Source organism: Mercurialis annua, linkage group LG4, assembly GCF_937616625.2.
Source record: "Mercurialis annua linkage group LG4, ddMerAnnu1.2, whole genome shotgun sequence".
Classification (NCBI taxonomy): domain Eukaryota; kingdom Viridiplantae; phylum Streptophyta; class Magnoliopsida; order Malpighiales; family Euphorbiaceae; genus Mercurialis; species Mercurialis annua.
In genome coordinates this window covers 35,157,615-35,183,153 of record NC_065573.1, presented here as the reverse complement: position 1 = coordinate 35,183,153, position 25,539 = coordinate 35,157,615, and the positions used below count along the sequence as shown (strand labels likewise).

General features: G+C 31.0%; 2 protein-coding genes across 10 annotated transcripts; one reads left to right on the top strand and one right to left on the bottom strand.

The window, feature by feature from the left end:
- Positions 1 to 7,430: 7,430 nt before the first annotated feature.
- On the bottom strand, positions 7,431 to 12,943 carry LOC126677655 (probable dolichyl pyrophosphate Man9GlcNAc2 alpha-1,3-glucosyltransferase). Of its 8 annotated transcripts, none has more exons than XM_050372385.2 (8): positions 12,421 to 12,943; positions 11,518 to 11,559; positions 10,767 to 11,236; positions 10,498 to 10,681; positions 10,297 to 10,404; positions 8,909 to 9,070; positions 8,211 to 8,463; positions 7,431 to 8,121 (listed from the first exon to the last, which is right to left on the bottom strand). In XM_050372385.2, exons 3-8 carry the CDS (start codon positions 11,189 to 11,191, stop codon positions 7,673 to 7,675), a joined length of 1,581 nt encoding a protein of 526 aa, XP_050228342.1. In that variant the 5' UTR covers positions 11,192 to 11,236; positions 11,518 to 11,559; positions 12,421 to 12,943; the 3' UTR covers positions 7,431 to 7,672. The 8 variants fall into 8 exon arrangements, with proteins under 8 accessions (XP_050228342.1, XP_050228344.1, XP_050228345.1 ...); XM_050372387.2 differs by having other exon boundaries at positions 10,767 to 11,225; XM_050372388.2 differs by lacking the exon at positions 11,518 to 11,559 and having other exon boundaries at positions 12,421 to 12,521; positions 12,589 to 12,943.
- A 5,100-nt stretch (positions 12,944 to 18,043) lies between these two features.
- On the top strand, positions 18,044 to 22,697 carry LOC126677762 (ubiquitin receptor RAD23c). Of its 2 annotated transcripts, none has more exons than XM_050372539.2 (12): positions 18,044 to 18,261; positions 18,469 to 18,630; positions 19,213 to 19,266; positions 20,164 to 20,243; positions 20,405 to 20,452; positions 20,577 to 20,757; positions 21,023 to 21,166; positions 21,242 to 21,310; positions 21,394 to 21,441; positions 21,532 to 21,638; positions 21,727 to 21,805; positions 22,402 to 22,697. In XM_050372539.2, exons 1-12 carry the CDS (start codon positions 18,196 to 18,198, stop codon positions 22,516 to 22,518), a joined length of 1,155 nt encoding a protein of 384 aa, XP_050228496.1. In that variant the 5' UTR covers positions 18,044 to 18,195; the 3' UTR covers positions 22,519 to 22,697. The 2 variants fall into 2 exon arrangements, with proteins under 2 accessions (XP_050228496.1, XP_050228497.1); XM_050372540.2 differs by having other exon boundaries at positions 18,048 to 18,261; positions 20,580 to 20,757.
- Positions 22,698 to 25,539: the final 2,842 nt, after the last annotated feature.

Genomic DNA, 25,539 nt, shown 5'->3' with positions numbered 1-25,539 from the left:
ATGGGGTTGGGTCATAAACGGGTCAACCCGTTTATGACACGTTTAATTTCGTGTTTAAACGGGTTATACACGCCTAACCCGTTTAAACACGGTAAATTAGTTTTACTTAAATATTATTTATTTTTATAATTTAAATATTATTAAATTCTTAATTTTAATTAAATTATTTATATTATATACAATTAAAATAGTATTTATCTCAAAATTTAGTAATAATTCTTTTAATATTATATTAAATAAATTAAAAAAAATAGTTAAATAATTAAACGGGTTTAAACGTGTCACTTAAACGGGTTAATACATTGACACGTTTAGATAAACGTGTTTTTACGTGTCGTGTCATGTAACCCGTGTAATATCCGTGTCGTGTTTGGGTTTTGTATATTAAACCCGATTAATAATCGTGTCGTGTTTAGGCTAATCGTGTTCGTATCTAAACGGGTTTGACCCGTTTATGACCCGCAGACACGAATTGCCAGGTCTAGCTTAATAAAAAAAACATTAAACATTTACACGATAATCGGTTAAAACTTCAAAAATTAAAAAAAAATCCAGTTCTAAAATATTGTATTTTTTTTAAGTTACTTTTAAAACGAACCAATTTTTTTGCTAACATATCAGTCACGTCACTACCAATTCAACGAATAGTTGTTACAATTGCATCCCTAATCTAACCAAATTATATTGATGAACCACATAATAACTCAACTAAAATCAAACTGAATTTTTAAATTAAATCAATTAATCATATTATTATAAATTTATATACATTTAAAAATTATCCATATTTTCTAATAAAATTATAATTATAATTAATTTAATTAAATCTAATTAAACTTAAATCTAATAATTTTATTTTATTAATTTATTAAAACTAATTTAAAATTTTAATTAATTAATTTAATTAAACCCGATTTATACTTTTTTTCTTACCTTTTAACGTCAAAATGCCACCACTTCAACCCCGCTGGTCACCCCCACCTCGTTTTTCTGAAGGAAGACGAACTTTGTTGGGTTTTTCCAAAAAAGAAGAACAACATTGTTCTTTTGAGAAGGTCTCCACCACCAACAACTTTCTCGTCAGCATTTGACGGAATGGGGGAGGGCAGCAGCAGGATTGGAGGATGACAAAGGCTAAATCCCAGGATAAATTTTATATCTGGATAAATATAAAGACTCGGGATAAATTTTTATAAATTTATTTTTTTTATCAATGAATATAACGGTTTTTTATTTATATAATTTTTAAAAAAAAAATTACAAAAAATTATTATATATTTATCAAATATATCATAAAATAAATTTATTATATTTACGCTTAATTAAATTAATCAGAATTTCAAATTAATGTTAGTTAAGAAATATTAATAATTTTTAAATATATATAAATTTTATAATAATATAATTAATTCATTTAATGTTGGGTTTGATTTTGGTTGCATTATTATGTGGTTCATCGTGTGGTTTGGTTAGATTAGGGTTGTTATCATGTCAGCTATTCGTTGAGTTGGCAGTGATAAAGCCGACATGCTAGTAAAAAATCGGTTCGATTCGAAATGGCTACAAATGACACATAATATCCCAGCTATTCCTGCTAATTTTTAAAAGTTAGGTTATAACTTGAGGTGCAAAAATTTGGTATTTTTTTTGTGATTAGGGATAAATATAGATTATTTAATAAAGGGCCAATTCTATAAGAAACAATGAGCTTTAACATATTCTATAATTGCTATATAAGTTTTAAATTTTAGCAATGTCAAATACAAACCATTAACTTTTTATAGCTCGTAACACCAAATTATTTTCTGATTAAAAATATTACTGCGGCACCAAAATATATATTTTTTGACATCTATATTAGCATTTTTTTTACTAAGAAAATTATCTGGTATTTCGAATTATAAAAGATTAATAAATCATATTATTAAAATTTAAATTTGAAGTTGAAATTGTAAAACTCGTTAATAAGATAAATTATTCAACAAATTACAAAATAAATTTGTGGTATTATTTAAAAATTATTAATTTAGTCAATTATTTTTTAACGTTATAAAGTATACTCATGCCTCATTTGTAGGGGTGTAAACGAACCGAGCCGTTCGCGAGCAGCTCGGTGTTCGACTCGATAAGAGCTCGGTTCATGTTCGTTCGTATTTTAAACGAACCGAGCTCGAGCTTGATTTTATGCTCGTTAATTTAAACGAGCCGAATATGAACATAGTGGTGTTCGACTCGTTTTCGTTCACGAACAGCTCGAAAAAGAGTTCGTGAACAAACTCATGAACGAGCTCGATTAAGAGTTCGTGAACAAGTTCATGAACGAGCTCGTATATAGTTCAAAAACAAGTTCGTTTAGAATCTCGATTAGGTGTTCGCGAACTAATTCATATTTAAATTAATTTATATAATTATGTTTCTAATTTATTCAGCTCATATTCGTGAACGAGCTCGATTAGATTGTTTTAATTTATTCGTCTCATATTCGTGTTTGTTCGTTTAACAGCTCGTGTTCGTTTGTTTATCAGCTAAACAAGCGGGCTCGCGAACGAGTTCGTTTAGTACTTATCAAGCTTGTTCGTGAGCTCGTTCGCGAACTTGTTCGTTAAGCAGCTAAACGAACGAACACGAGCTGAACATGAACCGAACATGAACACTATAAATTCTAAACGAACTGAACATGAACACTCCGTTCAAAGCTCAACTGAACATGAACCGAACATGAACACCTTGTTCGCTAAATGAGCCGAACATGAACACTCCAAAGCTCGGCTCGGCTCGGTTCATTTACACTCCTACTCATTTGTAGCTGATGTGGTGCGATGCTACATATGCCGAGTAGGATAAATTGTATACAAATAACCTAGAAACTTATACCATATAAGTTTTAAACGAATTGTGGATATAATCAGCATATCAAAAAAATAATGGACCAAACTGAAGAAAAAAATGAAAAAATAATAATATATATGTTTAATAAATGAATTACAACTGTATGTTGATAAATCTTCTTTTCTAGCATTAAAACATTTACTCTTTTTATTCCATAAAAGTAAAAAATCGCAATTCCTATAAACTTAATGAATTAGTTAATTTGTAATTAATTTATGATGACATTAATTTTTAAATTAATTGTTACTTTAATTTTTATAAAATAAGTTATTATGAATTAATGATTTAAAAGGACAAAAATCACTATATTGATGATTTATAAAAACCAAAGCTGTTATACAAATATTATCTAATAACAATTATATGCATAATCAACATACATTGAAATTATTAATTATTCAATTGATATTGATATTGATATATATATATATATATATATATATATATATATATATATATATATATATATATATATATAATAAAACACTAATAATAGAGGAAAATGGAAAGTAGGGTTTTGACCGAATGGGTCAAAAAGGATGGGAATAATACATAAATATTTTTAGTGTGCTAAGGATCATAACCATATTAATTAATCAAAGTATATAGGAACATATAATTTTTTATGAGAAAATAGGTACCCTTATTAAAAAGGCAGTATTCCTCAAAAAGTCCCAAAAATGGAGGACAAGTTCGATCCTAGACCTACATCTTGTCTAAAGTATAGATGCTTGTACTGCTAAGATGGAATTAACCACACAAGGTAATATAGCGAGAAAAAATTTAATGGGAGGACCTATTTGTTCAATTGTTTGCTTAATTGGTCGGTTTGATTTGGTTAAACAAATTTGTTGATTTGGTAAGTGATTAAGTGTTTAAAATTTGGCAAAGGTACAAAAAGACTCTTTAAATTATTTAAAAAGAACATATAATTTCTTTTTATTTTTTTGAACCAATTGAACCCTCAACGTTTTAATATATTGCAAAAAAAAACTCTTTAAATTGTTCGAAAGAGAATTTAAACCCTTTTTGTTTATTTTTCAGACATTTAATCCCTCACATTTTAGACATTTTTGTGTGTGATGGATTTACACCATTTAATAACATTGAGGATCCGAATAGCCCCGGAAAAAATTAAAAGGGGCTTATATGCCCTTTTTGAATAATTTGAAGAATTTTTTTATACCTTCTAAAATTCTGATTAACCAAATTTATTTTTTATTTTTTTATCAATTAATCAAATTCACCAACTAACTATATCAATTTAGTTTTGTAGTATTAAGAATGATGTTGATTTGATCATTTCGGTTAATTTAGTTTCAGTTAATTTGATTTAAGTTAAATCAGTTGGTTTGATGAAAAAAAACTATTGTTACATCACACCCTTACATTTATATGTGTACATAAACATTATATTATGAAATTTATATTATACAATTAATATTTTTTAATAAGTATATATATCATAAAATAAAAATATATTTTAAGAGAGAACTTGATATTTTCAGTGATGAAAATTATCAAACAGATTATAACATTTAACAATTAATTTTTTCAATAATTAATACAGTAAGCTTTTAAAATTTAATATTTAATTTTTCAACATTTAATCTTTAATTTTATCAAACACTGCCACCCCCAGATAAATAAATACGTGGAGGAACTAAGCTATGCAACACATTTGTTTTCGTTTTTTTCAAAAAAGGGCAATTATGAAGATTAAACTTAAAAAGAGTGAAAGTCATATAACAAAAGATATATATAGGATCTTTCAAAGTTTAAGCTACTAAATAATAAGCAACTGGTTAAGATACAAGTAATAAAATAATCAAAAATACAGAATATTTTTATTATTATATAATTTATATATATATATATAATGACTTTTGTAAATATATTTCACAATTATTCTTTTATTAAATCACTTTTGAAATAGATAATTTCAGTTTATAAAATTAAATTCTTTATTGATAGGCTTAATTTGTAGAATTATTTTAGTCTTTATATTTGTACGTTAAAATAAAAAAACAATATTAACAATTTTAGTTTATTTTTTATTTTAAAATATATAATAAATTGATTTTTAACGCAGCATGTCACATGCTAATTGAACACTGTTAGAATTAGGTTTGAATTGACTTTAATTTTTAACGCAGAATTATGATTATTTTCCTAGTTATGGCAAGACAAAGAGGGGAACATTTTCTCAAATAAAAAAAATAGTTAGAAAACAAAATTCAATGATCATAATCAATCTAGAGAGAAATTCTGATTCTTTTTTAGTGAAACAAAATTAATTATTTGACACCCACTAATTATATATAAGTGTATATCAACTCAAGAATGAGCATAAAAAACTTATAAAAAAATCTCCATCCTTTTTTTTTTTTACTTTTTCTTCAAGAGGTGTATGTTGGAATCATTGGCCAACCAATAGAAAAAGAAACTAACCCTAACGTGCTTAAGGCATATAACCACACATTAACTTTTTACCCTTTTAGACTAATTTAAATTGAATTTCTAAAAATAATAAAATCAACCAAACCGAATTCGGTTGATTTTCTATTTCGTTTGGCTATTTGATATGATTTGCACTAAAATTTAATAATTTTTATATTAAAACCGGATCGAACCGAAAAACCAAATCTTTTTTATAGTATACAACTGATTGCAACTAAATTTGTCTATTCAATTCGATTATTTGGTTTGATTTGGTGTTTTCATACCCTAATATTATAAGTCCCTAAATGGAAAGTACATATAGAAAAGAAAGAAAATTCTCCAAAAACTTTAACCTAATTTGTTTTAAAAAGCTAACCACTAATTGCTTAGATGATGATTGATTGATGGCCATTTTAATTTTTAATGTACAATTTTTAGGTACGGAAAACATGTTGTACCAAACCCTAGCTTGATTTAACGGATGCATTTGAGTCCTAGCCAATTGGGAGAAGTCTTTTCACTAATGAAAAACAAAATTGGAGAAAGTATTCCTCTGTAGTGAACCTAAAAATAGTGAAAAAAAAATTAAATTAATTAGAGGCATCAAACACGTTTCGAGTACGTGGTGAAATGGTATACATTCTTGATTAACTTAAACAACATGCTAACATTCTTTGGAAGAACTAATTCAACTAGACAACTACACCAAATCAATTTTTATGTCTAATTAGGTGCTCAAAAATAGTAAATCCAAATTATTTTAAATATCGTAAATCACTCAAGCCACTCTCAAATCGTCAATATAAAATGTTACATTAATGCTATTTTAAATTTATGGCATCCTCGTCGCGAATGTTATAATTAAATATGGAATATTATATTTAATCTCTTTTAAATTTGTGACGTCCTCATAATAGCTAACCGGAATCCCTTTTCTTCTAAAGGTTCAGCTCAACACGAAGCAATTAAAGTCCGTAGCATAATAGTCTAAATTTAATTGATCTAATTAACTTTCAAAGTTAATTCACCGGTTTAAACTAGTTTATTGATTAATCTTATAGGTTGAATTATAAATATCATAAACTATTCAAACTGTCCTCATATTTTTTTGGCTAAACCCATCTAGAGGCTCTTCTACTATATCATTTTTATTCAAAAAGCCCTTGTACTATTTTTTTTGTTCTTCAGGTCCCTGTACTTGGCAAAATTCCGATTTTTAGGTCCTTTTGAGAGACTGGAGGAACAAAAAAATTGTAAGTAAAGGGACTGGAAAAAACCAAAAAAGGACCTAAAAATCAAAAATTATGTAAGTAGAGGGACTTGAATAACAAAAAAATAGTACAGGGGCTTTTTAAACAAAAATACTATAGTACAAGGGCCTCTAGATGGATTTAGCCTATTTTTTTTTATGGAGGATGTTATATATAATAATCTTTGTTTTTACCATCCCTGTCCTTGCAAATTAACTTAGCAATTGATGCTCTTTTCAAAATGGCCCAGCTTGGTTCGTTACCCAAAAAAAGTTACTGTTTTTTTATGGTTGTGCAAAAATCAAACTGAACCAAATAAATCAAAGCAAATCAATAAACTTAACTTGATTTGATTATTTGGTTCAGTTTTAAAAGTAAACAAAATTGGTTCACTTTAGTACAACTAAACAAAAAAAATTGGTTTGGGTTGATGTAAATTATTTTAAGTCTTCTAAATTTGATTCGATCCGGAATAGAAACAAATGTACATCTCTAACCTTCTATGAATGATTCAGGAAAATAACATATCTAGTATCCAGATTTTATCTAACATAATAAATTAATCTTCAAAGTTTAGCTTATATAATTTCAGTTACTTAAATCTATATTTAATTGATAGTGCCTCTAATCAAATTTTATGAAAAATGACATCGGAGACCAAATTCAAATTGTCTACCACATTGGTAAATTTTTAATATGATAAATGACAAGAAAAATTATGTGACATGGTTACATGCTTATATACAACTATCATATTATTTGAATATAAATTTACCACTAATGTGAAAACTGATGTGTTACTACTAATATGGCAAATGTGACTGCCATATTTGCAAAATCTGAAACGAATTTCCAAGGATATCACCCTCTAAAATAAAAGTAAATTTTAAATTACAGAAATTATAAACATTAAAACTTGACGATGTATTGATACATCACTCAAAGTTTGGATACTAGCTCTACAGTTATCCCTAGATAATTCATTCTCATCACTAAAAATCTATATTTAAATTAATTGAAAAGAGTCCAATTAATACTAAAGTTGTCTCCAAAATGCCAATCATAGAAATGCAAAATTTATAATAGAAATGTCACTGCAGTTTCTTATCTTTCTCCTTTGATGTAAATTGTCTTGACAACATCCATTGCTTTATGTTAGTGTAAAAAACGAACACGACGAAGTGAGTGAAGCAAAGAAGCATGATCATTGCTTCAAAAAGAAAAGGATACTTTTCCGGAGGATGCACAGTCAAGTAAATGATATGAAGAATCAAAGAGGATAGATACAGAACGGTTAGCATAATTGAAACGGAAGTGGGGATGGCAGAACAAATGGTAGCAACTCTTCTTTTATTAGGTGCAAAGTAAAGGAGGAAGAAGAGAGCATATAGAGCGATGTATGGAACTATCAAATTGTCCCGACACAGAAGGGGAAACATGGAGAATAAAGCATAATGCATTAATAACTCGAAAGTACCATGCAGTTCCATAGCTAGTAAGCTTGCAGCCAAAAGTGGGAGCAGAATTGACTTCTCATGTACTGCAAATTCAAAAAGAATGCAAAATCTTGCTATAAAAATTATGCATGAAAAATAGAATTTATGAAAAATAGAAAGAAATTTTCCGTACCTTGGAAAGAAAATAGGTAGAAAGCGAAAGAACTATTCACAAGCCCATAAAGGAAACCTTTGCTGCTGGGATGCAATATTTGCTGAATCATCGAAGGTAGACAGGTTAATATGGTTGCAGCTAAGCTGATAATCTTCAGCAAGTGTGTTGCAAATAATCTCTTCCACTTAATGAGAACTGATGTAGTGCACCAGAAATTAGCTACATAATCTTCGTATATCCCTCTTTCAAAAGGAGCAAGACGGGAGAGAACCTGTATTAAGCACCAGCAAACTGCAACGACTAAGTTACGTAATAAATTTTACAACAGTCATTTAGCAGCTATATATCATCTACTGCCCCAAACATTCTAACAACAGTCATTATAACAATGTGTATGTATCAATCAAGGTCTAGGGTTTGGATTGTGTCTGACTGTACTACGTTGATTTTTTGGAAAAGAAATTCAGTAAAATGACGCCTTCACTATCTATGATATACTTAATTGATATAATCAGTGGCCTTTAGTATATAAAAATAGCAATCTGATGATTAATAAATAGGATACAAGAGTAGAAATCGCCATCTGTTCTGCGCATTGGAGCAAGAAGTCGATTACCAAAAATAGAAAGAAGTTATATCAATTAATCCAAAGAAAAACCATTAGTCACATTTCAATAGTGATGCAGCTATTTACCTCAAAAATGGAATCTATTTACCTCAAAAATGGAATCTCTTGAATGGAGGTAGGGCCACCAAATAAAAGCAAATGTTCCAAAAACCACAAATCCCAGCTTTGAAACCTCAAGCACGGGATTCTTTCGCCGCAGACAGCTGCCTAGGAGATGACTGAAAAAGGCAGGAGCATAATACGCACTCATCTGCAAGAAAAAGTAAAGTAACCGAAAGCTTATAGCAAGAATCAATCTTTGAAGTTGGAACACATTAGATGGATAAGTAACCTAATGATTTTCCAAATTTGGCTTGACAGGGATACGTAACTCTTTTATCATAGTTGTATTTCTTTTTTGTCCCCATCATCAAGTAATTGTATTTTGCTTCTCAAAACTAGTACAATGATTTCTCACATCAATAAGGCATGTCAGAACATACAAAACAAAGCACAAAGCACAGCAAACAGGTGAGATGCACCTTGGTTGGAAATACGCTAAGGTGCTTGAACTCGTATACAAGTTTATACGTAATGCCAAGATTTTCAGGATGCTAGTCAGACCTTGCACACGAATCAACGAGATTAAATAGCCATAATGCCAAAACCTGCTGGTGAAAGTATGAACCAATACTAAATTTCTTCTTCTCCAAAAATGATTTGACCAAGGTCCCATACCTAATGGCCTGATCAATTTCTTACATAAATTAAATTTTTGCCACTTTCTTAATAATGTAATTATTGAAGGTCGTATGCATTCAGTACCATTCCTTCCCAGAGTTCCAACTAAAACCTATAATCGTTTCACAATAGCTAACACAGTATCCATATTTGTGCTATGCAGTATCTCAAAAAAATTAAAAGTTGAATAAGGGAAATTGAAATGGTGCTCATTTACCCATAACAAATGAAACTAATTACTTCCAGGAAGTTATAGGTTCTGATGGTAAAAGATAAAGAAACTGCTGAGAAACTTGGTTGTGATATCAGCCAAAACGACATCAAATTATGTGTTAAATATTTAAATAACATAAAGAAGACCTATCAACCAAGCTACTTGGGCATCTCCCGAACAATCAAACAAGCATTGTCATGACTCTGCCAATAGGTTCCATTTATGTAAGCTGTACATATCACCCTATTAAATTATCTTTTTAAGCATTGATTATACATATTCACAAGCACACTGCAAATGCATGATTCAATTTAGAATACCCTTAAAATAACGAATTCTCAAGGTTTTATTTATGGATCTTGGTCTTGTATCTCTAATTTGAAGAGAAACCTTGCCAAATTATTTCTAATTTATATCAGCGCACACTCGTCTAGAAACTAGCACAATACCACTTAATGCCTTGGCATTCTCTACAGGTACCAGGGATTTTAAAGAAAGAATAACATTGAAAACCTATAAATATTAAACAGGAAGAAAAGTACCTGTTTATGGTTAAGAGAGAGACAGAAGAGGACAGAAGCTACAAGATCTTTCTTAGAGAGAACAGCAGCAACAGCTCCGACAGCGAGGCCCAAGCTAATACAGTTATACTGAAACAGAATTATGTTAGGCAGAGAATGTTGTATGTACTATGCAAATTGAATAACAAGGTATACATACAACTAAGGAAAACATATACAAACCTGAAAATGACCATGGTCAATTAACACCAAACATGGGTTCATTAGAATAATGGCAATGTGCAATGCAACATCAGTTTTACGTCCATTGGAGTGACCTCCATAATACACAAGAACAAAATAAAGAACCGCGGGAAAAAATATCAGAGCATCGGATGAAAGTACTGTCCATCTCATGAGCAGTTTCCTGCAAAGAACATTAATAAAGAGTAAATATTGAGTTCAGAATTAATTGCAAGCTATTTAAGAAAAGAACAAAGATTGATACGCACCCAAGATAGGACTCATGACCTCGAGAAGTAAAAAGAGAAACGGATTGGGGTTGAAAGTATCTAAGTAAAAGACCATGAACATAACTCTGGTAGGCTGTGAGGGGAGGATAGTCAAGTCCCCAGTAAGTGAGATCATTGGCAGAGCTATTACGATACCACTCATTAACTGGAAGATTAAGAGTAATTTCCATCCAGTGGCGCTGCGCCTCATAGTCACCAAACTTGGGGGGATTTGCAGCACCAGAGTATGGATGGAGAGACACACCCAGTCGAACTAACAGACCAAATACAGCTATACATAGGAAGATTGACTTTATCCCTCTATGAACAAACAACCAACATAAAAGATTATCATCATCATCCTCATTGCTAACAATGCCAACCTTGTTTTTTATCATCGCCTTCTTCCTCCCTTTCTTTTCCATTTCCACCTCTCGATTGCCTCACCGGATTCCAATCCTGCATTCGATCTGTTAAATAAAATCGGGAAGAGGTTCAAATATGCCCCTATTACTAACAAAATTTTATCTACATAGCAAAACAAATGCTGATATAAAACATATGATGGCATGCCCATAAACAATTATTCGGTCCCAAATCAGAAGAACAATGACAAAAAAATCTAGTAAAGCAAACAGAATGTGGCTAATAGCTAAACTAACAAGAACCCATAACCGAAAATAAGAAGATGAACAAGACAAAACCAAGCAATTGCAGAAAAATCAAACCAAAAGCTTATTGTTTAACCTACCTAGCAAACAGCAAGCGATCTCATTTACAAAGAGAAATTTGCCTGCAGGCAAATCCAATGAATATAGAATTAATTATCACTACAAGAAATACTGGAATTAGCAGCTTCTGTAAATCCCACTAGTGTAATCAAGAATGCAATACCCAGAAAATAATAACATTTGTGATCATTACAAACAAATAACACTTGCTAGAACAAATACCAACTTCTCAAAACATAACATTTCACTGTAAATGTTAAAACATGCTATAAAAATGTGCAGGGAAAAAAAGTATATCAGAAAACTTTAAGAAGTCGAGCAAAATGCAGAGAGAACCAAGCAGACAGACAAACTAAAAGAGGTTGACCAGTTAGTCAAGATATACATATAGAAAAAGGCCTTCAAAAACAGGATTGTTACCTATTCACACGTTAGATGTGCAGTATTAATCAAGGACATTAAGCAATGCTTTAAAATTGAAATGTGCAGTAGAACACTATGAAATCATAGTCAATAAAAGAACATGGAATATAATAACAATAAAAATGAAGGAAAAACAAATTTGAAAAAAATGAGATCAAATGATGACTGAAATATCAGATTCATTCACTTCTATTTGATCATTAGCTTAGGACAGTTAACATTGCCCAGCATTGTTAAACCAGTATATGAATTTTACAAGGAGGAAAAGATGAAGCAATTACTCAACGCCCACTCCTACTCAGAGCACAATATCACACAATTGGATTAAAAAAAAACTAGCTAATGTAAATTTTTACTTAGAATTAACTAGCAAACTTCAATTCAGATTAACTAAATTATTAACTGAATAAAATACATTAAAAAATCTTGAACAGTTTAAATTAGTCCTAATTAAGTTCAATCAAAACTAATTAAATGTAGAAGAAAAACATGGAACATACTCAGCGAGATCGCCTAATTGACGCAAGATCCCGACCAGACCAGCAACAGAAACACCGTCAAGAACAGCTTTAAGATATTCACGGTTGGCTTCTTTATACACCTGCGATTTCCAGAATCAATTACAATCGGCTAGGTCCCTTGAATCCTTCCCTGAAAATCAAACAGACCTGGTAGGAAACTGAAAATCCACGATTAAAAACCCTAGAAACCGCAACTGTTAATAATACTACAAATGCTATTGCTTCAACTTCTCAGAGCCCGACGAGCAACCCGAGTCCGTACCCGAAGAAGAAGAGGCAGCCATGGAAAAGTTAGAAGCTTAAATCGGCAAAGATTCAATTTCATGCTCAGCGACCTAGCAGAGCTTCACCTTTTCAGATCAAAAATTACGATCAACGATGAGAAATTTGAGGGAATGGTTAAAATGCGTTGTCATTTCAGATCAAAAATTTGAAAGGGGCGATAAAGACAAATCTCTTACTAGGCTAAACAATCCTTGAAGGTATGATTAAAATGCGTTGTCGTTTTGTCTTATGGGTTGGTTTTATTTAATTTTATTCAATTAATTTTAAAGACTGATTTTGTAATTAACAGAGCTTTGTAGACACCTAAGTTAAACTTAATACATCTAACCAAATAAATAAATAAATAAATAAATAAAATCCCTGGTACAATTTAAAAAAATATTATAGAAACCCTAATGGTCGAACCGTGTAACCATTGTTTTATAATTGAACCGATTTACCATAGATTGAACCATTAAAATTAAAAAAAATTACTATAATTTTATTATAATATATATTTATAAAACTTGATTAATGGTAGCAACTTCTTAAATTATTGCATAAAATTTGACTAATGGCAGCAACTACTTAAATTGTTACATAAAACTTGACTAATGGTAGTAATTTCTTAAATTGTTGCATAAAATTTTAACTAATGGCAGCGACTTTTTAAATTGCTGCATAAAACTTGACTGACGGCATCGACTTTTTAAATTGCCGCATAAAATTCGACTAATGGCAGTAACTTTTTAAAATGCCGCATAAAACTTGACTTATTACAACAGCTTTTTTAAAATGTTGTAACAAATTTGATTTTTGACAGCAACTTCTTAAATTGTCGCATAAAACTTGACTAAAGTCAACAACTTTTTCAAATGTTGCATAAAATTTAATTTATGGCAGCAATTTTTTAAATTGTTGCATATAACTTGACTAATAGCAACAATTTTTAAAACTGCTGCTATAAAATGCCTTTTAACAACAAAAATAATTTAGCTGTAAATTTATTGTTGCCAATTATAGTATTTTTTGTAGCGTATATATTATTATTTTTTGAGAAAATAATTAATTATATATAACATAGGCATACATGGAATTGTAGATATATTTCCTCTCGTTTGCGATTCTAGAGTCTGATTTTGAATGAATTAGAGGAGTGTTAATCGTAGCTCAGTATTACTGGATTTAGAGGAGTGGCAACGACAGTGCGTTCGTGAAGAGTGTTCGTCGTAGCGCAGTATTGTTTTTATCAATTTTAATTAATTTATTTATTAATAATTGATGGAGTCTGCCTTTTGAACCGGCGAGTAAGACCTGCAAAACAAGGTAGAAGCTAACCGGACGGTGGTTGTCTGATTAACTCTCCGATGCTAAAGTCAGTTTAGAGCTTTGAGCAGCGTTTTGTGTATATGAATGTAATTGTGATTTTAGGCATACCTCATGCTCCTTTTATAGTAGTCGAATATACCTAATAGAGTCGTATTAGGCAGGTGAATCCTACTTTGTAGGGATTCAGCGGTATCGTAGGGATTCTTCTGATTTGTCGTGATCTACCTTAATCTGATAAGGGTCCTATTTAGGAACGTCTTCCTAAATAGTCTTATCTTCCTAAAGTAGAGCTTATCCTTGCATGTATGGTGTTTGTGTCCGAATAGGACAATACTTCCATTCTTAGTCGATTACCCGAATCTCGGACCTAACGCGCTTTGGGCGGATCATGTGGGATTCGGTCTTCATTGGCGTATCTCCGAATCTCTAAGGATTCGGTCTTTATTAACATATCACCGAATCTTAAGGGATTCGGCATCTCCTTCATATCTTCGGATCTTCAGAGGGAGTCCGGTATCACCTGAGAGTGGATCTCCTGTGATTCGGCTCCATTATATTTACAATAGGATTCGGTATCCATCAATAATTAAAAGAACACAATACCATTTTATTTTAAATCTAATTTGTTAATTTATTTACCAGTGAGTTAAAAAATATGACAAATACATAACATGATATTTATTTTATCAAAAATAAAATATCCTAAAAAGCACCTTAATTAATAAATATAGTAAAAATCACCACGGGAAGCAATCGTATTAACATTAAATTTGAATGATTGAAGTTAAATACTAATAATAAAAAATAATCTCTGGCGGAGGATTTTTATGGTTCTTCAATGGTCTTAAAATCTAGATATTTTTAGTATTTCGAAAATGGTTTTTTGGTACGCATATTTTTGTAATTTTTTTTACTAATTGTGTAAAAAGTCAAAATATTTGAGGTTATCTATATTTTAAAAAAGACACTTGAAACTGATTTATTATTTTAAGGTTACTCAAATTTAATTTGTACATCTTATAGTTGATACCTTAAAAAATCGACCAAAAAAAACTAACGAGAAATCTGAACACAACCAAGTCATCTCTTGATAAATAGGCTAATAATCACCCATGGCTCCTGCACTTTAGGGCTACGGGCACAAAACCCCCTGATGTTTAAAAACGGGCACAAAACTCCCTGATTTTTGTGGCGGCGCTCACCACGACCCTTATGAACAAAAATTATCTCTAGTGCCATCTTTTGTTTGGCGGCTGTCTTTTTAAAAAAAAAATGACAGCGTCATGTGTCAGTTGACACGTCATCAAAAGATAAAAAAGAATAAAAATACCTAAAACACCCCTAAATATAATATATGATTAAATCAAAAAACTCAACCCAAAATCCAACCACCCGTTCAAACCCAAACTACCCCCAACCACCGCCGCCACCCCACCACTGCCGGAAAATTTTTCAGTCATCTTCTCCGAGTGAAAGATGACCGGAAAATTTTCCGGTCATCCACAGGGTATGGATCTGTTCTTGGAATAAATAATTATTTTTTAAATAAATAATTAATAAATTATTTTTCCTAATAACTATTTTAAATAAAAACAACAAATTATTACTTTTATACTTTACTACGGCATTCTAATATAATATTTTATAATAAATAATAATTTGCTTAATAAATAATTTTTTTAATACATAATAATTTTTTAATAAATAATAATTTTTATAATAAATAATTATTTATTAATAAATAATTATTTTTTATAAATAATTATTTTTTAAAAAATAATTATTTTTTTAATAAATAATATTTTTTTAATTGAATTAATACTCTTAGTGTGTAATCCGTCGCTAAATGTAACACTTTGAAATCCGTTGCTAAAAAGTAACACTATTAGCGACGGATTTTTAAATTTGTCGATAAAAGTGGAAAAAAAAACAATTGGTGGGTTTGTCCCGCCATTTTAGCGACGGAAAAGTTGGCGGGACAAACCCCGCCAATTTTTTTGAGGATTTGGCGACGGATTCAAAATTCGTCACTAAATTTGATTTTAGTGACTGATTTAAAATTCGTCGCTAATAGACTGTTTTCTAGTAACCGAACCCATAAACACTAAAACTCACATACTCAATCCTTAAACGATGCCACTCACTATTTCCTGTCATTGCCACCCCTGACGACAAACAGTTCGTCCTCATGCGAGATCAATGGTTGGCGACGGTAACAACAGTAAGGTGGTGGTGGGTGGTTAGGGGTTGAGTGAATGGATTTTCGAGTTCATGTGTTGAATTTGCTTTTAAATTTTTTAAATTTTAGAATTTTTAAGTTTTGGTGGCATGACTGGTAAGTATGTATATTTTGTTTGAATGCTATATCAGTAATCTCTGACGGTGTTGATAATTTTTTGACCGAAAAGGGTTTACTGGTCATAAAATCAAAATTTTGAGGATTTATTATCCGAAAATAGAACTTAAGAGGTTTGTCGTAAAAGGGTCAAAAAGTTGGAAGCCATGAACGATGTTAGCCTAACTTGAGTGGTCAAATTGACAATTTTACACCATTCATTATAAAATGAATGGTGATGATTAATTTAATTAAAATTGAACTTTCTGATCTATAAATGAATGGTATATATTTGTTTATATGACCTATTAAATTAAAATGAACTTGAAAAAATCTTAATTTTTTCATAAGTAAAAAAAATCACAATGGGGAATATTCAGGTTTGGATTAAATAATATATGCATAAAATCACATAATGCCTCTAGATATCATTAAATTTAGAGCAAATTACTTAGAGGCCCCTGAGGTATACCATAATTAACAGTTTGGTACCCCTTGTTTCAATAGTCTACTTAATGGTTCCTCAGTTTTAATTCCGTTAACTGAGAGATCCTTCTGTTAATGTGAGGGACTAAATCGTTTAACAGATTGAAACTCGGATACTAAATCGTTTAAAAGTGAGGGAGCAAATCGTTTAATAAAATTAAAAGTGAGGGACCCAATGGTTCATGAAACTAAAGGTGGAATACCAAATCGTTTGAAAATAAGTGTCAAAATTAACGGAGGGACCTAATAGTTAACGAAATTAAAACTGAGGGACTTTTAAGTAGATTTTTAAAATAAGTGATACGAAACTGTTAATTATAATATACTTCAGGCATCTTGTCGTAATTTGCTTTTAAACTTATGACAAGTATCAAGTATGCCACCTAACACTTACCTAGATGGCCTCTGAGCAATAAATAATTTGTTTTTATCAAAATTAACTACTAACTTTTTAAAAATTTAACTAGTTGAACTTATATACTCCCTCAGTCCCAATAGAGTTGTCCACTTTGAGAATTTTTTTTAAATTCTTATCCACTTTCAAAAAATAACTAAATTTACACTTAATTTTTCTATATTACCCCTATTTAAAATCTACTAATAAAAATAAATTATAAGTGGACCCTACATTAAATAGGGGTATGACAAGAAAAGTAAGGAAAATTTTACAAAAACTATACATAATTATTGCTTTTCTTAAATTGTGTGATAAAGTTAAAGTGGACAACTCTATTGGGACGGAGGGAGTAGTATAAACGCGAATTATTAGAAGTGGAAATTTATCTACAAGCACTCTCCTTCGTATTGATGAAAAAAATGTTGATCAACATTTTGACAAGTCATGAATTCAAGTCTTTTTACAAACTCACAACTCCCCAATCAGTAAAAAAAAATTAGAAATTAAAGATTCGACATTTTAAATAGCAAAGAAATAATACTTTTTTAAGGAAACTAAACACCAATCCTAATCCAAATTTCACCTTCCGCATTCTTGCACTACCGGCCCCATCGCATCACTCAACAACTGTTACATAAGCACCTCACAAACAAATTAAAACCCTACACGTTTCACCATGTCAAAGAAATCAAACCCCGATCCACTATAAACTGTGACTATTTATTCCTGAAGCAATCAACAGCGCTGTGACACGATCATTCTCAGTATTGCTTACATAAGCCAGCTTTTTCAGCTTTTCGAAGAAGCAAAACTTTTGTGTCCAACATAATTATTATTATTATCCATCTCGTCGCCAACAGCGGCAGCGACCGTGAATCGGACACTCTCCGGTGAATAAGGATCGCTCCGACGAGGTTACTGTACAGACTAAATACTCACCATAATGAAGGTTTTTGTGAAAACTCTGAAAGGAACTAATTTCGAGATCGAAGTTAAACCTGAAGACACGGTAATTATAATTCTAAATTTAGATTATTATTTACATCAATTGTGCTAATTATAGCTTTAATACTACGTGCTCAGTGAATTTTCTATTTTTTCTTTTTAATTTCCAGTTTTTGAAATCGAATTTCAAGAATGTTAGGGTTTCATGAATGTAGTCATGTTCTAGAGTTTTTCAGTAATGTTATCAATATGTTTTTTTGGTGTTACTAAGGTGGAAGATGTGAAGAAAAACGTAGAGAAAATACAAGGTAGAGATGTATACCCAGCTGAACAACAGATGTTAATTTATCAGGGAAAAGTACTCAAGGATAATACAACACTTGAGGAAAATAAAGTTGCTGAAAATACTTTTATCGTCGTTATGCTGAGCAAGGTGAGTATGCTAGAATGCAGTTTTTTTGAATTAATTCCTATGTTTCGCGATGGAAGAATAAAGTAGTTGATAGAATTTGACATCTATTTTTGCATGAAGACTAGGAATAAGTTGCTGACTATATGTATGGACACGCTTTTGCTCCACTTGTTTGTACCTACTGAAAGAATGTAAGCACACTATTGCGGAGTTCTTTTATACTGAATAGGCACACACTTTATTAGCTTGTTTGTTGAAGTAAAATAAATAAGACAACGGTCTCTTGAAAGAGAGAATTTATAGTTATAGGGAATGTATGTTTTCTTAATTTTGTCATTTAAGCCTCTTATATCGATACAAAGGACTACAGCTAGTTTTCTAGTGACCGTATAGCGTTTTTAAGCGACTTGAGAAATCCTTTTGCTGCTTTTTTACTCCCCATGTATAACATTGGAACTATCAAAATATTTTATCCATTGACAATGGTTTGTAGTTGGAAGTGGGAGTTGCTTTAGCTTTTTTTTTTTAGTTCTCTGGATTCATTATCAAGCATGATAATATACAAAATATATTATTTGATTTCACATGTTGGAACATGTGCAGACCAAAGTATCTCCTGGTGGAGTGTCAACTGTCTCATCCGCACAAACAAGTCAAGTAAGTTCAAAATACTCACCTCAAGTATGCTTTAATCCCAGTCTTTATGGTACCATTCAAATTTATTTTGCTTAGATGATTTTCCTATAAAAATGTTTGTTTATGAGGCACATGACAAAAGCTTGTGAGTCACTGAGTTGTGGCTGATTTTTTCTCTAAATATCACTAAATATGCCTGGTTTCTAAAATAACTGCTGATGCTTTTAGCTGTTTGTATATTAGCCTTTCATGTGATTTTCGATTGCTTTAACTTAATCCATTTAACTTTACTTTATTCTACTTTTGTAGTGTATGCATGAATGCCTCAATAGCTGGTAGTTATCTTGAGTCAAATGAGTATTTTGATGGTTTGGGCAAAGGATCAATTATCTAGCATGAATTATTTAAAGATTACCAAATAACACTTCTTGTTCAGCTCATTAGGATATATTTTTTTAATCTAAGATAACTGCTCTGCCTTTCTGGTTTTAATCTTTTAGTGATTTTTTAGGATGGTTGCATCATAAACCAATGATTTACCTTATTAGAAGTACCTCATTTATTTTATTTTCTCAGTAGTTAGAGAGGTGCAATCAATATATTTTCATTTACTCACATTTGAATATCTTTTGATTGGGAACATGTGGAAATAATTTACTATTGTTGAATTATAACATAGGAAGATTATTTTCACCCACCTAGGTCAAAATTATTGTTTTCCCCTTGAATTTTAAAAACTCAATGTTTTTGATTGCTATTTGGTTTCATTTCTATAATTTACACACATTTTTATTTTCTTTTTCTTAATACAAGTAAAGAATGCTTGTTCACTTGGGTTTCTTTTTGTTTGCAAAGCACAAATTAATGCCATTGAGTTTCCATTTGAGTGTTTTTTAAGACAGCTGCTTGTCAATGCAGGCTCAACCTGCAAGTACTTTGCCTCCTACCACAACACAACCAGCAACAACTGCTCAATCTCCTGCACCAACTGCAGAGATGTAGGTTTTAAATTTTGTTCCTTTATGTATTCTCTAGTTTCATTTAAATGCTAAAAAATTTTCTACTCATTGTTGTTAATTTTCCCAATATTAGGTGCATCTTTAATGACATTTGTTGGCTCATTTTTCCACCACTCATTCTGGATCTTTTTATTTTGCAGACCACAATCCGCTTCTGAATCTACACCTGCTGTAGTTAATCCTATTTCGTGAGTGTTTCTTGTGCCAGTTTAATAGTATTTCATACTATTCTGAGTCCATACAGAATCCCAAATATTTTAGTTTTATCATGATTTGCGTACATCTTATGTTACTCATTGCTTGTTGTTGAAGCAGTTCAGAAACGGACATATATGGACAAGCAGCCTCAAATCTCGTTGCAGGAAGTAATTTAGAGTCTACTGTTCAACAGATACTGGACATGGGAGGAGGAAGTTGGGATCGTGAAACTGTTGTGCGTGCTCTGCGTGCTGCATTTAACAACCCTGCAAGGGCTGTTGAGTATCTATACTCTGTAAGTCTATGAATTCTTGGTCCTAAATTTGACCTGATGACTGCATCTAGCTGAGCTCACCATACAACTCATTTTTCAAGATTAAGAACTGATACTTCTTGTCAGGTGTTCAACAAAAGCTGTTTCTGTTCCTTCTCTATTGGGAAGACGGAATAAGATGAACACTTCACTTGTATTTGTCTCTATTATTTTTCTGATTCATAGATCTATCTGAATTGGCTGTATTCTTTTGTATTCATATTAGCAATTCAAAATGTTTTGTCAGGGGATTCCTGAGCAAGCAGAAGTCCAACCAGTACCCCGAGTTCCTGCTAGTGCGCAGGCTGCAAATCCACCTGCCCCAGCTCAACAACTACCTGCCCCAACCAGTGTTGGGCCCAATGCTAACCCTTTAGATCTTTTCCCACAGGTAGTAACTTACTTGATTTTTGACTTTTCAGCATAATTATGGAGTTTAGTGATGTTTATAAGTTTATGGAACCAGGGTCTTCCCGCTATGGGATCCAATGCTTCTAGTGCAGGCACGTTGGATTTTTTGCGCAATAGTCAACAGGTATGTAAAATACTCTACCCAAGATCGTTATAAAGTTTATTAATTGGCATGGATTGGGAACTCTAACTTAACTTTTCTCATAGTTCCAAGCTTTGCGAGCCATGGTGCAAGCAAACCCCCAAATCCTCCAGGTAATTCATAGCTTTTTTTCTGCTTTGAGCAGATGTTGGGTAGTGTACACCTTGCCATATCAAATAACTACAGTGTGCATTTTATCACAGCCTATGCTTCAGGAACTAGGGAAGCAGAATCCACACCTTATGCGGCTTATTCAAGAACACCAAGCTGACTTCTTGCGGTTGATAAATGAACCTGTTGAAGGAGAGGGGTGAGATACATTAGAACTCGGAATGCTTTATTGAGTTTTGCTTGTATGTGAAATTGTGAGTACTGATTCGCTTCTTTTATCTGATCAGGGACCCGCTTGGTCAGTTGGCCTCATCAGTTCCCCAAGCTGTCTCTGTGACCCCTGAGGAGCGTGAAGCAATTGAACGAGTAAGTATGGAAGAAGTTTCTTGATATAAAAGTTTTTTCTGGTTCAGTGCAATATCATTTACTATTGTGTCTCATGGTTTCTTGTTGCATATCACAATTTTTAAACTGTAGTCATTGTACATTTTCATTACTTGCTAGTAGCAGTGTTTCTTCTACTCAATTTAACTCCTATTTTTACTTTTGTGGTGGAAATAGACCAACAGCATGTCTCATGTCTCAAATGTAGCTAATAATCTGAAAATATGTGAAATACCAAACTTCATAAGTTTTTGAGCGCTTTACTATGACTTCTTGTCATTTATAAACTAATTTGAAATCTTCTCAAGATCGTAATTTGTATAGTTTTACTGCTGTATTTAGGTTTATTAATTCACCATACAAGTATTTTCTCTCGCCTATTCTCTAGCACGCGTATCTTATGCTCTTAAATATATTTTTAGTAGTGCCTGTTAATTCTAGCATACTTATCAGTTAAGAGACCTCAAAAGCAGTCAAGATGTTTAAATGTTCGTTATTTACATTCGAAAGAAAAGGATGTTCTTTATTTGATTTCGCTACATTTTTGTTGGTATTCATTGATAAACTGAATTTGGCAGCTTGAAGCAATGGGCTTTGAACGAACTTTAGTATTGGAGGTGTTCTTTGCATGCAACAAGAATGAAGAACTGGCAGCCAACTATCTACTAGACCACATGCATGAGTTTGAGGAATGAACCAAAGTGTCACTCTTCGGTGTTGGGTGATCTTCATCTTGTCATTATGTATTTTATCCCAACTAATTGTCTTGAGGAAACTCTGGATCTAACTGTCAAGATTTGCCCTGATTTTTATCCTTGGACAAATTGCACATTCTCTTTTATTTATGTTGATTATACAGAGTCGTGTTAAAATATCTCGCTAATGAGGTCCATTTTCCTTTTTACCATACTTCAGACTTTCAGATCCTTTTTCTCCCAAAGTTGGATAAACCGGTAAGTTAACAGCAACCATTTTCCTTTTTACCATACTTCAGATTTTCAGATCTTTTATCTCCCAAAGTTGGATAAACCAGTAAGTTAACGCATGTTGCTGTCAAGGTCTCTACTTTTAGCTTTTAAGTAATAGTTGGAAAATGCTATTTAACCCACCTTATTATACCGTTACTTATATGACATGCTTTTATTTACTCAATTCCTATCCAAGAATGTATGTTTCAGTTTCCCTCTTTAAATTGATCCACGTTTGTTGCCACGTAGGTGGTACAATAAGGTGAGTTAAATAAATAGCATTACCAAAGGAAATGCGTTTATCCTGAACTGTATTTATCAGTTTTTGGCAATAGATGTCCATTAGATGTTGATTTTGGTCCTAATTATCAGAAGTGATATCTATGATTAATTACTTATTTAATGCTGGTCGGGATTTGTATATGGAGGTAGAAAATTTGGTGAGTTTTGATTGTTCATCAGAACTTGGGTAAGTTAAGCAGGTTTCAGGTTTGTCAAAATGTGACCTTTTTCTGGTCAACTTTCCTCTACCTAGAGTTTGCTCTCAGCCATTCCTCGAGGATGCAGTCATGACCCTGACTAGGGGTGTTCAAACGGTTTTCCTATTTGGCTCAGAACGGAAATTGGCAAAACAGGTTGTTTTTTTTAGAAAATTAAAAACAAACATAATATTGGGATAATTTTTGGTTCTGTTTGTTTTGGTTTTCCGAAATAGAAAAATTATTATTTATTGCTAATTTTTAAAGATATGAAATAAAAAATTAAGGCTTATCTCCTTAAAAACCCCTCACCTTTTACTCCCAATTCGTTTGCACCCTCACATTGTAAAACCACCAAATATACCCAAATTACGACCTTTCACTTTCAATTGCACCCTCAAATATTAAATTGATCTTTTTTATTTGAAAAAATAGCTTTATTTTTATTTTAAATAAAATATTAAGTCCTATTTTAAAATATATGCTAAAATTTAAAGTATTGATTTGAACATTTTTTAAGTGAAAAGAGGTCAATTTAATGCTTGAGGGTGCAATTGAAAGTGAAAGGTCGTAATTTGGATATATTTGGTGGTTTTACAACGTGATGGTGCAAACGAATTGGAGGTAAAAGGTGGGGGGATTTTAAGGGGCTAAGCCAAAAATTAAATATAAAAAAGGAAAAAGGAAAAATTGTTATTTTTAGAAATCAAATCTAAATCAAAATTTGATGTATTATACATTTTAGCATTTAATACATATGAAAATAGTGTCTTTTTTTTCCTTTCAAAATGGTACTTAATAAAAAAAATTACATTATATTTACATATTTCAGTTTTTAGTTTTTTTTTTTTCAAAATTCAAATCAAACCAAATCGAACTTGTAAACAAAATTAAATATACAAATCATGGTCATTTTTTATTCTGTCCGGTTTGATTATTTGGTTTGTTCGGTTTGATGTACATCCTGAACAATTTCGAAATAATTGCATTTTAGTATAACAATCTCGAAATAATTGAGTTGGGATTTGCACAGGAATGGTTGAAAAGATCCGGAGCCGTGATTCTGACATTTTTGAATTTTACAAAAAACATAATCAATCGTTTTCCATGAACATCTCTATTCAAGATAAAACTATTTCTGCCACAACGTGAAAAAATATTGTATTTAAAAATATCACTATTAAGTGTCTTGCTTATGCATTGAGCAGTATATAAACGTCAGCTTGGAGTTGCAATGATTTGCAATAATTTTTTATTTTTTTTTTGCCAAAGATTTGATATAAGTTCATTTACCTATTTTGTGATTGTGATTTTTTGGCGCAAGGAATTTATAAAAAAAATTAACTATCATAAATGGTCTTGCCAATTATGTAGTTGCTCAATTATTTTCGTTTAATAGCTTAAATATAAATATAAATATAAAATAATATACGCGCAAATTATAATTATTACTTATTTATTGAATTGTTAAAAAGTTATTATTTGTTAGTGCATGTTTAACGCTTTCATTGATGTGCATAATTGTCTAAAAACATCATGAATTTTAGTGTGTTTTGTAATCTTAACACGAAGTTTCAATTTTGGCAGTTAAATATATGAAATGTTATTTTTTTCATAATTTTAGACACCGAGAAACTTTTAGTCAAAAAAATGTTACGTGTGCACTAGAGTAAACACCGTTTTGGCGTACACATCAACATATTTTAACGGAAAACTGTTTGGTGTTTGAAATTAAGATTCAAAAGTGGGTGTCCAAATTTGTTAAAATTAAAAGTTCATGTTAAACATGTAAAATATTTTTTAAACAATTAAGTCTTGTTTATATTTTAATTGATTTATACTGAGATTAAGTTGAGCAATTAAATTATATATACATCAATCAAGCTCTTCAATGGATATTTTAATTATATTGGATATGTTATAAATCCATTTTACAAAGCCTTTTTGTAATGTTTCATATAATGAATCATGGATAAAAAAAAGTTTTAGAAAAAATTATAGGATTAAATATAAATTAAATCGCAAATTTTATTGTAATTTACAAATAAAATTTGAAATTTGAAATTTAATTAAATTAATCACCAATTTATATTTCAATAAATTAGAACAAGATTTATATTTCGATAAAAAATGCTGAAGGAACATCATCATATATACTGTCATATATCCACCCCAACAATTTTTCACCGATTAAATAATTTCTCCCTTCTTCTCAAAAAAGAATTATATCTTAAGTTTGCTTTCCTTAGTGATCTAAACTGAATCCTAT